The sequence below is a fragment of the Juglans microcarpa x Juglans regia genome, chromosome 3S, assembly GCF_004785595.1.
Source record: "Juglans microcarpa x Juglans regia isolate MS1-56 chromosome 3S, Jm3101_v1.0, whole genome shotgun sequence".
Classification (NCBI taxonomy): Eukaryota; Viridiplantae; Streptophyta; class Magnoliopsida; order Fagales; family Juglandaceae; genus Juglans; species Juglans microcarpa x Juglans regia.
This window is the reverse complement of record NC_054599.1, coordinates 22,580,581-22,593,671: the sequence shown is the minus strand read 5'-3', so window position 1 is coordinate 22,593,671 and position 13,091 is coordinate 22,580,581. Positions and strand designations below refer to the sequence as shown.

The 13,091-nt window shown below is 38.8% G+C and overlaps 1 protein-coding gene across 1 annotated transcript; it reads left to right on the top strand.

Annotated features, from left to right (window-relative positions):
* The first annotated feature begins 7,999 nt into the window (after positions 1-7,999).
* Positions 8,000-12,735, top strand: LOC121257478 (mitochondrial phosphate carrier protein 1, mitochondrial). Its single transcript, XM_041158486.1, has 7 exons — positions 8,000-8,232; positions 8,285-8,538; positions 9,729-10,078; positions 10,156-10,199; positions 11,672-11,886; positions 11,975-12,099; positions 12,338-12,735. The coding sequence occupies exons 1-7, from the start codon at positions 8,142-8,144 to the stop codon at positions 12,390-12,392; spliced, it is 1,134 nt and encodes a 377-aa protein (XP_041014420.1). The 5' UTR covers positions 8,000-8,141; the 3' UTR covers positions 12,393-12,735.
* Positions 12,736-13,091: the final 356 nt, after the last annotated feature.

Below are 13,091 nucleotides of genomic sequence, written 5' to 3'. Positions count from 1 at the left end.
CCTCCGGCCTTTCTCTGACTTCTTCTAGTTGTCTTGATCTGTGCTTTTGGGCCATCTTCGACCACCACCATGTGATGGTCCAACCTCTCCATTAGCCTTAATTCGTTCCATTATATTTCCCTTCCAACTTGCATGGTTTTTCCTTGGCATATTACCGATTGATAATTCAGCTGCCACGAAGTCTTATGCACAAGGAGCTAAATAGAAGAATCAAGAAGAATGCATGCACTAGAATTCTCAACAAGCTTTCCAATAGCAGACTGTGATGTATATGGTTATTTAGGACCAATTTAGTACAACCATTCTTGTATAGAATATTTCATTCTTTTGTATAAATAGCACACTGTATAGCATACAAAGAAGATAAATACTTTTGATGAAATTCACCAACATATTTTACTCCTTGCGTCTTCCTACTTACCCTACCTCTTCCTCTCGCTGAGTAGGAGCTCTGATAGACTCCATTTTTACTAACTCTAACATAGTATCAGAGAGATGAAAATGGCCACCATCGATCTTTCCACCACCAATTTTACCAACCTTAGTGACCTAACCAATCCCTACAGACTTGAAACCTCAAACAACCCAGGTATCATGCTTGTCAAGACCTCCTCACCACCGATAATTATTCCACCTGGTCCCATTCCATTCAACGTGCTCTTCAAGCCAAAAACAAGCTGGGATTCCTAAATGGAACCCTCTACAAACCTTCCTTGACCAATGACCCTCCTTTTGACCTCTGGGAACTATGCAACGACATGATTGTGTCATGGATCCAAAATTCCATCAGCCTCCTTCTCTGCCCTTCTGTTGTTTTTGTTGATGATGCCCATGAAATATGGGTTTAATTACAGGAGCGCTTCTCACCGCAAAATGGACCTCGCATATACGAACTGAAAAAAAAAAACACTTGCCAATCTGTCCCAAGACGACGATACCGTCAATATCTACAATGGTAAACTCAAATCTCTTTGGGATGAATTATTTGTTTATGACCCATTACCTGCTTGTTCTTCTGACTCAACGAAGATCCTCTCTGACCGCTACCAAAGGGACTGTGTGATCCAATTCCTCATGGGTCTACATGACTCATTCACCAATGTTTGTGACCAAATCATGCTCATAGACCCTTTACCCCTAGTCAACAAAATGTTCTCCTACATTCAGCAATAAGAGCACCATCGGCTGATGACTTCCTCTACTCCTAATCTTGATTTCGTTGCTCTGGCAACTCGGAAGTTTCCTCCTACATCTTCTAATTCTTCTGGCAAGAAGGACAAGCCATATTGTTCTCACTGCAAGATTACAGACCACACCTTGGCTCATTGTTTAAAATCTGGAAATGTCGAAACTCCCGTTTGTACTCACTACAAGATGACTGGCCACACAATCGATCGTTGCTACAAGTTCCATGGTTATCTTCCCGGTCACATGTTCCACAAATCTTGAGATAATGTAGTTTCGCTTGGGTCCTCTAATTCTGAAGATCATTATGAGCCAAATATGTCATTGACCAAGGAGCAGTACCAAGAGCTTATGACCTTGTTGCATAGCAAGAATTCCACTGCTTCTCCATCCGCCAACCAACTCCAGACAGTTCTATCTTCTCATCCTCACACTTCTTCCGCTTTTGGTATTTCATATTGTTTGTCATCTTTTTCTAACACATTTTCCCCTTGAATCATTGACATGGGTGCTACCTATCATTTAATTTGTAGCTCCTCCTTCTTCACTCACATTACTGCCACGACTTCTTATTCTGTCAAACTTCCAAATGGAGAATTAGCTCATGTTACTCACATTAGTACAGTGTAAGTGACAGCAACTATTCTCCTTCATATTGTCATACGCGTACCTAAATTTACTTTTCATTTGTTATCTGTTGGCGAACTTGCCAAACAGCTTAATTGTTGTCAAAAATTTCTTTCTGACTCGTGCTTTATACAGGACCTTTCTCCCTAGACAACGATTGGGAAGGGTAGCATGGCACACAGACTCTACCATTTACTCTTAGACACTGTCTCACCTCAAGCTTTAGTTCATACCTTATCTCAAAATTTTCATCATCAAAATTTTATTTATGCTTTTGTACGATCCCCTGACAGTACTTTTGATTTATGACATTGTCGATTAGGTCATCCCTCACTTTCCCGCATGCAACTTATACATGACACTCATGTAATCACACAAATGAATACCAAGAAAATGTTGCCTTGCTTAGTTTGTCTTCTCACCAAACAAACACGCTTACGCTACTAGTGCTTGTTTTAAGTTAGTGAATTGTGATCTATGGGGGCCACATTCTATTATAGCTCACGACGGCTCTTGTATTTTTCTTACCATTTTGACGACTTATCATGTTGTACCTGGTTCTAGCTTTTGAAAAAGAAATATGATGCATGCACTTGTATCAAGTCATTTTGTCACCTAGTAACCAATCAATTTAATACTCAAGTAAAAATTTTGCTTAATGACAATGGACTTGACTTTTATATGACTGATTTCTGTTCTGACCATGGCATCATCTACCAAAAATCTTGTGTAAAGACCCCCTAGCAGAACGGTCTGGTGGAGCGCAAACATAGGCACTTTCTTCCGGTGGCTCGTGCCCTTCGATTCCAATCTAGTATACCACTACAATTTTGGTCAGATTGTGTGCTCACTACGACATATTTAATAAATCGAATACCCACTCCTCTCTTACAAAACAAGACTCCATACGAAATAATTTTTTATAAACCTCCCTCATACTCTCATCTCCGAGTATTTGGGTGTCTCAATTTTGCCTCTACAATCTCTCAACACTGCCACAAATTTGATCCTCGCAGTAGAAGATGTGCTTTTCTCGTATACTCATTTGGCGTTAAAGGTTATAAATTACTTGACCTTGACACTTACAACATATTTCTTTCTTGAAACGTTATTTTTCATGAGTCCATTTTCCCATTTCATACTCCCAACCTACTTCTCGTCCTATCTCCATCTTCCCCTAACCCTAATTTCCTTCCTACCCCTCAAATATTTGTCCTCCCACTTCCACCGAAACACAATCTGACCTCTCTGCCTCCTCAACTCCTATAGTAGAACCTTTACCCATCTCCCCTCCACTACTTCGACGATCCACTTGTTCCCGTCACCCTCCTACTTATCTAAACAATTATATATGTCCCTTCCCACTTACTCCACCACCTTCCCAAACTATGCAATCTTCCCCCTTGCAGGTTACCCGTGATCTATCTACTTATTCTCCCTCCTTGTCTACAGTAATGCCCTGCACCTCAGGTAAAGCATTCCTACTTGCTTCTACTCTTTCTTTCCATAAACTATCCCCATCTTACCATTCGTTTGCATTTGTTATTTTTTCCACAAATGAACCAACCTCTTATGGTGAAGCTATTAAGAATTCTATTTGGTGCAAGGCTATGCCCTCTGAAATATCTACTCTATAACTCAACAATACTTGAACTCTAGTTGAGTTGCCTCCTGGTAAACATATTATCGGCTGCAAGTGGGTCTTCAAAGTTAAGCATCACTCCGATGGTAGTATAGAGTGCTACAAGGCGCGGTTGGTCACCAAAGGCTTCATACATCAGGAGGGCCTCGACTAAAATGAAACTTTTTCACATGTGGCCAAATTGGTCACCATTCGCACTTTGTTGGTTGTTGCTTCTATTCAAGGCTGGTTCCTACAACAATTTGATGTTCAAAATGCTTTCCTCTACGAGAATTTAAAGGAGGAAGTTTTCATGCACAAGCCTCTTGGCTATTTAAAAGGCTCTCCAACTCAAGTTTGTCGATTGAACAAAAGTCTCTATGACTTGAAACAAGCCTCAAGACAATGACATTCGAAGTTTTCTAATGCTTTACTTGCTTTTGGTTTTCAACAGTCCAAGGCTAACTACAACCTATTCACTCGCCTGGACAATGGTTCCTTTACTACTCTCCTCGTGTACGTTGATGACATAATCGTTGCCAACTCTCACTTAGAGTCCATTGCTGTCCTCCAGACTTTCCTCAATGACCACTTCTGCATCAAGTGTCTTGGAGACCTCCACTACTTCCTCGACATCGAAGTCACTTGTTCCTCCAAGGGTTTCTTTATATGCCAAAGGAAATATGTTTTAGACATCTTGGCCGATGCTGGTTCCCTTGGTACTTGTCCCCTTAAGTTGCCAATGGATCAAAATCTGAGGCTCCACAAGGATGATAGCCAACCTCTCTCTGACCACTTCCTTATCGACGAATGGTTGGTCAACTCCTCTACCACACAATCACTCAACCTGACATCAGCTACTTTGTACATACTCTAAGCCAGTTTATGACAACACCTTCTTCTTCCCATCTTCACGTAGCCCAGCAGGCTCTTCGCTACATTAAGAACGCCCCTGGCCAAGGTCTCTTATTTTCCTCCACTTCTCTGTGCTTAGTCAAACTCAGACTAGGCATCCTACCCTAATTCTTGACGCTTAGTAATAGGCTTTTGCATCTTCCTCGGCACTTTACTCATATCATGGTGATTGAAGAAACAATCTGTGGTATCTCGCTCCTCTGCTGAGGCCAAGTATAGGGCCATGGCGACAACTTCTTGTGAGTTACAGTGGCCTTCTTACATTCTCAAGGATTTGTACATCTCTCTCTTGCTTCCAGTTGACTTATACTGCGACAACCAAGCCGCTCTGCATATTGCTGCAAATCTGGTATTCCACGAATGTGAAACATGTCAAGATGGACTGCCACCTCATCCGAGACAAAATTCAAGCTGATTTTCTCCGCACCTGCCACGTTCGTTCTTCTCTCCAGCTTGCAGATGTTTTCACAAAGGTCCTACCTTCTTCCCAGTTTTTATCTCTTCTATCCAAGATGGGAATAGAATTTATCTATTCTCCATCTTGTGGAAGATATTACCGATTGATAACTCAGCTACCACGACATCTCATGCACAAGGAGCTAAATAGAAGAATCAAGCATAATGCATGCACTAGAATTCGTAACAAACTTTCTAATAGCAGTCTGTGATGTATATGGTTAATTAGGGGCAATTTAGTATAACCATTCTTGTATAGAATATTCCATTATTTTGTATAAATAGCACACTGTACAACATACAAAGAAGATATCTAATTTTGATGAAATTCACCAACATATTTTACTCCTTGCGTATTCCTGCTTATCCTGCCTTTTCCTCTTGCTAAGTTAGAGCTCTGCTAAACTTCATTTCCACTAACTCTGGCATGGCATGTGATTTGCATGCACTATTGTTGTGTGCATGCATGCGTTTCATCATGTGGCATGCATACATGACTCCGCTCTACTATCCTACATGTCTTTTTCTTGTGCTCTTCTTAGTATATATGTAATTTGCAAGCATGCACATGTATTTTCTTGTGCCACACTCTCCCGTTTGTTTTCCATTAATCGGACTCTCACTAACTCTATCCGGTCACGCACCATTGGCCTTTACTTGCTCTACTATTGATCTCATATCATGTCTTGGGTCGCCATCTCTTTAATTGGCATGTGATCATTTGAATGCACCACCATTGCAGATGCCATACACTCGCATTTGTTTTCTATCGATTAATCGAACTCTCGCTAGTTACACGTATATACCCTTTTCTCTATTTTTCTTCCTTGTGTTTTTTAATCTCCCCCGCCCTGTGTGGTACTATTTGCCGCCGCTTACACACATGGCCCTCATGTGTTGCACCTGTATATTCTAGCTTGCAATTTTTAGGCTACTTAGTTTGAATTTCTAATGCCTTCGACACGATTTCTAACTTCCTAAAATGTTTCATGACAACCCCATGATAGATGAACGAGCCTATCTAGGTCCCATTTACCTCTCATGAGATGACCAATCCTACTTCAGTCGCATGGCCCAGCTTCCTCAAGCTTTCCAATTTTTTATTTTTATTTTTATTATACAAAGAAGAAATATGGAAGCTAGCTAGAGAGCCAATTCAATCACAAACTTTAGAAAAATATACATGTACACTGCCAAACAACCCCCATTCAAATTCAACAAAACATTCTCAGTACTGTTGAGATATTATTCATGGGGGCATCACACAATTTTAATCCCATGATCCCCTATACAAATCAAGTATAGAAAACATATATCAAATGCATATATATATATATATATATATATGGCCATTTTGAATATCTATATTTGGACCATATAATTAACCCTTTTATAGTCACAAGAAAAATGTTATTTATCAATCTTTTTAATCCTCATTCTTTCGTTATCTCAAAACGTGATATCACATGATTAGCACTCACGTCAAATGATAATATCCCCAGCTTCACATATAGGGGCATTGATTTGCAACTGCTCGCCTACTAAAACTGGCATGAATTTAGCCAAAATAGTTTATAACGGATAAGGTATAGAGTTCTGCATGTAGGCAATTCTCCACATGAAAATTATATTCTCACATATCTTGCAGCACATGATGTACTACTATTTGGCAAAGTTAAGGAATGGTCATAATCTGTCCGAGTCTTAACCTATTGATTAAAGTTCCATGCATGCTGTGGGGGGGATTTCCCCCCTACCCAAGGCCTAGCCAGGTTCGGCCCAGGACGAAAGGACATAGATCCGGCCCATTAAGAAGATCCTCTGTACATGACCTATGGGAGGAACGGTGCAGCAGAGGATGAGACTCATTGGAACTCGTTGGTCTAAGGTTCCTCAGATAATGTCCAGTCATCGAGTGTCCACCCACATAACAAGCGCGACATACGGAGGATTGTCGATCTGCTGACAAGGAAAGCATGAATGAACTAGAGAAAAAGCAAACCAAGGGGAGAAGACTGGAGAACCATGCCGCATTTAATGCCCCTTCCGCCTGGGCGATACGCCACATTAATGGAATCGTCACAGGACCACGCCGCATTTAAAGATTTTAATAAAATGAACAGTATGAGGACTCCAGATCTTATAGTGACAGGCTTGATCTGCTCACCTAACTTCTAGTATAAATAGCTAATCCCATGTATGAGAAAACCCTCTGTGACCATTAAACTTTCTTACTTATTTATTACACTTCAAGAACACTTATTGACTTTGGCATCAGAGACTCCCGGCCCCTAGGCCACCCTCTTAAAGTAGCATATGTTCTTCTCTTTACAGAGCCTGTTGTGAATATCTAAGTTGTTGAAACCTAGCTCAAGGATGTGCAAAACACGACATCAACACATGCAACACCAAAGTTAATTTCTCATGAATAGGGAACTTGATGGAGAGATCCGTTTAGATAAAATGTCTCAGTATATCTGTTTGGCATGTCTTTATAAACTAGGTGCATGTCATGTCATAACTTGGATTTTGGCTCATTATTAAAGCCATTATATACATATTAGTAGGACGTCGTCGGCTCATTTACATAAAGTAACATATTGCATACACCAAATCATTCCTGAAAATAATTAAAAGCAATTAAATTTAAAATTGAGAAAGGAAAAAAAAAAAAATCAACAACTCTTTAAAGCTGTACTGATTCGACTTCGACCACCAGTCTAGGAGTGGCTACGTACGTACGTACGTACTCATGACTAGGGTGGCCAGATCACCCTCGATCCATGGGTGGCCAGTGACACTAATATTCCCTAACTTTTGTTATTCTTATTTCTAATTTCTTTTTCTATAAAATATATAAATTGTTTGTGAATATATTTTTTGGATAACGATACACTTAAAATTCTTTTATAATTAATTTATAACTTATTTTACAATCTATTAATATAATTGTCTCATTTTATTAAAAATCATTTTAACTTTATATAAAAATATTCTATTTAAACCAAGTTGCCAAGTTTTGATCTGAGTTAAATAAAAAAGAAAAACCTTAATGATATCAACTGGCCAAAATTCCTCATCCAACGGACCAACATGGCCAAAAAAATTCTGAAAAAAGAAGGTCATTTTAGTAATTAAAAGCGGTGAATTAGGTTTCCCACTTTCCCGGGTTCAGGTTGTTTATGTTCTGGTCTATGAAGCGGCCGGGTGTCTACTAACTTGCAAAAAAAGTAATTCGTCTCCTCTGTGTTTTTGGCCATATATTCGCAGCTGAAAACGTGGCCGCATTGCTAGCAAGCGAAGTCAGACATGGCATCCAACTCGTTCAAAACCCACAATGAAGCGTGACAACAACAGCAATAACTTTCTTTCCCTGTCCAACGTCCAAAGCAGCACAACCCACCAGGCATCGGAGGCTGCAGAGACTCTCTGGTATGCTGCTTAGATCCGCGCAGATACTCGGCACATATTAAAAAAGTCCGTTAAAGGGTGTTCTTATATTTCTTGTCTCATTTTTGGGTTTCCGAGAAAGATGGACTTTTGAATCGAATAGTATGATAGCGAGGGGGCTGGAGAGAGTGAATCAGAGAGAGATGAGTGGAGGAGTTGAAAGGAGGCTATGTGAGGAATTTTCACCTGGGTATTACGGGCTTTGCTCTGTTGGAGGAATGCTCAGTGCTGGGACTACCCATCTTGCTATCACGCCCCTCGATGTCTTGAAAGTGAATATGCAGGTGAGTTGTTATTTCATTCATTCTGGGTTTTCTTCTGAATGATCAATGTTTGGCTCGATTGCGTGTTTTACTTTCTTTTTTTTTTCCTGTGGGGAAGGCTGAAAGTAGTTGAGGCTTCTACTTCAGGGGTTGTTTTATGATCTTAGTTATGAGTGATCATGAAATATATAGGGCCTCTCCGTGGCAAAATTTTGTGGCTATTACATTTTTGTAATGTGGTCGACACGTTTGTTTACTTATATTTTCTGGTCGTTGAGATGTTTGTTTGTATGCACGTGTAAATGTGATTCTGTTCTTTATGATTATTTCAATAGTCAATTCCTTGTTGTTCCTTTTGTCTTAGGTTCTTATAATTATGTTCATGGGTCGCAAACAATTTTCCGAAAGTTGGATGATTTGGCACGAGTGTACTTGACTTGAGTTTGATAAGAGATATCTCGATCTGGCTGTTCGAGTATTCATTTTTTTTGCACATAGGCTACACTGTCATGAAGAGTCGGAATGAATTATCGTTGTGCCTGCAACTTGTTTTTTTTTTTTTTTTTTAATCTCTTATCCCTTTAAAACGGCATGTTTTACTTTCGGTCTTCCATAGGGTCTGTTTTTTGAACGAGAGTTTCCGAGAAAAACAAGAAAAGGAAAAGTTGTTGCGAAAAGAAGGGGGCTACATTTTGGATATTTCATTAAGGTTATGGTAGTTCCCCCACTTGGCTTGCATAAAGCATAGCCGTAGGGTTTATAGACAATCATAATAGCTGATGATGGTATGCCAGCAAGAAACCAAATGCGACAAACTGTAGATTAAGGTTGTGTTTGGTTGTTGATGGACCCACTACCTTTTTAACTTTCCATAAAAAATTTAACTATCTCAACTTATTTCATACATTTCAATCTAAAAAGTTAAACCATCTCAATCTAAAAAAAGTTAAACACATATCAATGAGACCCACAAAATACTACTATTTATAACTCAACTCAACTTATCTCTCAACATCCAAACGTAACCTAAATATGTTAGTTAATTGAAATTGTACTGATTCCTGCATATGGTGACATCACTGTGTCTTGATAAATTGGGAGGAAGTAATTCTACTGCTTATGTAATCTTTGATGTGTTTTATGGTTTTTACTGTGTGATCTTAGCTTCTCTTTGATAGGCTGCTTGCCTAACTTCTTAATTTTTTCTTTAGGTGAATCCGATCAAATATAATGGCATTTCTTCCGGGTTTTCAACCCTTTGGAGAGAACAAGGTCCTTCTTCACTTTGGAGAGGTTGGTCAGGAAAGCTATTTGGATATGGCATTCAAGGCGGCTGCAAATTTGGTCTCTATGAATACTTTAAGAAGCTTTACTCTGATGCATTGGTAGATCGTAGCAGGAGTTTCATATTCTTTCTCAGCAGTGCATCTGCTCAAGTTTTTGCTGATGTGGCTCTCTGTCCTTTCGAAGCTGTGAAAGTTCGTGTTCAAACTCAGCCCAATTTTGCAAAGGGCCTGCTTGATGGGGTTCCAAAATTATATAGAACCGAAGGACTCACTGGGTAAGTTTCCCCAACACTTTATAATCTTTTTTTCTTGCCCTTTGGTAATTATAATCATAAATTTATGTTGACTGCAGCTTTTACAAAGGACTCTTTCCACTTTGGGGTCGAAATCTTCCATGTAATACTTCTACTTCACTGCATTCTTAAAATGTAATAGCTCTATGATCTTGCTTGGCTAGAATCTAACTTTTAAATTTAGTAGATTTTTCTCCAAGGAATGGCATTAGTTTGGAAGAATGGTATTAATCTTTGATTTATTCACTAATCTCGTGTTCATTTTTGAATTCTAAGTCGTCTCATCATTTAAATAATGGTTCAGCCCATTTTTAGCCAGAGCCAGTTGGTGACCGCAGAACCCGGTTTATGTTGCCCTTTAGATACCACTTTGAAAGACGATACTGCTTGGTTAATAATGCTGTTATGGACAGTGTGGTGTTTGCTTATGCTAATTTAACTGGTTCACTCGTGTTTTGCTGTCTAATTTATAAGTTGGTTCGAGTGATAAGAGTCTTGGTATTGGTGGTGTGCTCTCTCTAAGTCTAAGGTTTGAACTCTTGGGTGCAAACAATTTCTGCGGTCATCGGACTGGGGAATTTTCTATTGAATTACCTAAGATGCACTTGTGGGAAACTTCTTGTTGAGAGCGTGTGCACTTCCGGGATTAGTGCAAATTTTGTTCAAGACACCTAGTGCCAAAAAAAAATAATAATAAGTTTGTTTCCATTAATTTGTGATTTTGTTAACCCCTAGGGATTGGCTCAAGTGGTAAAGGCCTTGGTCTTGGTGGTATGCTCCGTGCAGATCTAAGGTTCGATTCCTCTTGGGCGCAAACAATTTCTAGGGGCCATCAGACTGGAGGAACTTGCCCTTGAATTACTCAAGTTGCATTTGTAAGAAACTCCTTGCCGAGGGTCTATGCACCCCCAGGATTAATCGGGACTTTGTTCTCGGACACTCGGTGGCATTAAAAAAAATTGTGATTTTGTTTTCTTCCATGCAGTGTCATTTTGTTGGATCTTTAGAGGTGTTTAAACAAGGGAACAATTACAATTTTAACTCAATATTCTTCGCTGATAGATACTTAATAACATAGGAAACTGAACAGACTGCCACTTTGATGTACGACATTGGTAGAAGTTGATTTCTTTAATTTATCTTCTTACTTCTTTTGATCAATAAAATCTTGTTTACCGATCCAAAAAAAAATAAAAAATCTCTTCTACAATATTGTGTAATGTTATACTGTTAATGAGAATTTCCAACCAGGACAATCCATCTTAAATCTTAAGTGTGGAAATTTGAAAGAAGAGGTAGTTTTTGCAGTTGTGTGAAAGAGGACATACCAGGTTTTTAGGGCTTAACCCTCTAGAATATAATATAAACCTTTCCATTGTGGTACTGCCTCAAACCACAAAGCACGGTTCATAAGCAATTTAACTACATGTTTGACTTTGCTTATTGGCTTGACAAAAGTTACCGATATCTCTTAGCTGTTCTTATCAAGCATATATTAAGCATAAACCTGTGTGTATGTGTTGTAACTTCTGACACACAATTAACTCCTTTAAATGTGCATTTTGTCTTTTGCAGTCTCCATGATAATGTTCTCAACATTTGAGCATTCCGTGGAATTTATATATCACGATATTATCCAGAGGAGAAAGGAAGATTGCTCAAGAGCCCAACAACTTGGTGTTACATGTTTAGCTGGCTACGCAGCTGGAGCAGTTGGTACTGTCATCTCGAACCCAGCTGACAACATTGTTGCCTCTCTTTACAACAAACAGGCTGAAAATGTGATGCAGGTCGCATCTGTGAACTAAGCTTCTTTTGGTTTATTTGTATGTTGACTTAAAAGGACTTGTTGTATAACTTTCTATATTTGTACTTCAGGCAGTGAAGAAAATTGGGCTTGTTAATCTTTTTACTAGAAGTCTTCCTGTTCGGATTACACTCGTTGGCCCTGTTGTGACTTTACAGTGGTTCTTCTATGACACCATTAAAGTGCTTAGTGGACTGTAAGTGCAATTATTTATTTATTTCCTAGAGTTTATATCAGAAAAATGAACATAACTTGGTTCTGTATTTTTGGTTCATTTTAATTTGATTGCTGATCCGAATGTGTTGGGTCCGGGACGAGGAACTTCAAACATCTGAGACCTTTAAAGTTCATTAGAGTTGAAGATTGCTGGCTTTTACTGATCCCAGTATATTGTGTTCTTTCTTCTAACCATAGATTGTGTGAAAATGTTTTAGGCCTGCTAGTGGAGGGTTTAGCAGGCACATGGAAGAAGCTAATGTATCAGCTTAAGGTCATCAGAAGAGGGCCGAAAAAGTTTGATCTGGTGGATTTCAAGACTGCAAGAAATTCCTCACTGTTGCAGAAGATATACAAAGAACTCTATAGCCTTCCGAAACAGGACACACAGCCTGCCTTTTCTAATCTGAATGTTACACTACAGCTAACAACTGGTATAGGTGATTCCCAATCATACAAGCTAGTGCTTACTTAAATCATCCAAGTTAGCTGGTTATCACTAGCAATCCCCAGCACCTGCTTATTGGATTTTATCACACATAATCGTTGTATCTAGTGGGTTGTAGCTGCAATTGTTTAGAATGGCATTTTTAAATAACTGGGTTCCTTTCATCCACTTTAGTGACTCATCTCCACATCTCTCTTTTTATGCCTTCTTTTTCCATACACAATCATTTTTACAACTTTCTTAGAAATGGAGGATATATATATATATTTATATATTTATAAAGTGGCATTATTGGGTTGGCTGGATGTAGAATGGATTATAAAATAGTTGTATTCATATCATTATTATTTTTTTCCATGTTTTATGTATGCAGATATATACTGTATACATACATATATGTTCGCCTCGGGGTTTGGATCTTTTTTTTTTAATTATTTATATTCCATTCAGTATTGTCATCATTCAAAAATTATTTCCGTATAACTTTTGTAATAAATTTTTCGAAATAATATTAAGTGAATTAG

What these genes read in the sequence shown, in the direction of transcription:
- LOC121257478 (XM_041158486.1), top strand. Translation starts at nt 8,142, where the DNA reads ATGAAGCGTGACAACAACAGCAATAACTTTCTTTCCCTGTCCAACGTC. An exon ending in TCTTGAAAGTGAATATGCAG is followed by an intron (nt 8,539 to 9,728) that starts GTGAGTTGTTAT and finishes TTTTTTCTTTAG; the next exon opens with GTGAATCCGATCAAATATAA. An exon ending in TTGGGGTCGAAATCTTCCAT is followed by an intron (nt 10,200 to 11,671) that starts GTAATACTTCTA and finishes TGTCTTTTGCAG; the next exon opens with TCTCCATGATAATGTTCTCA.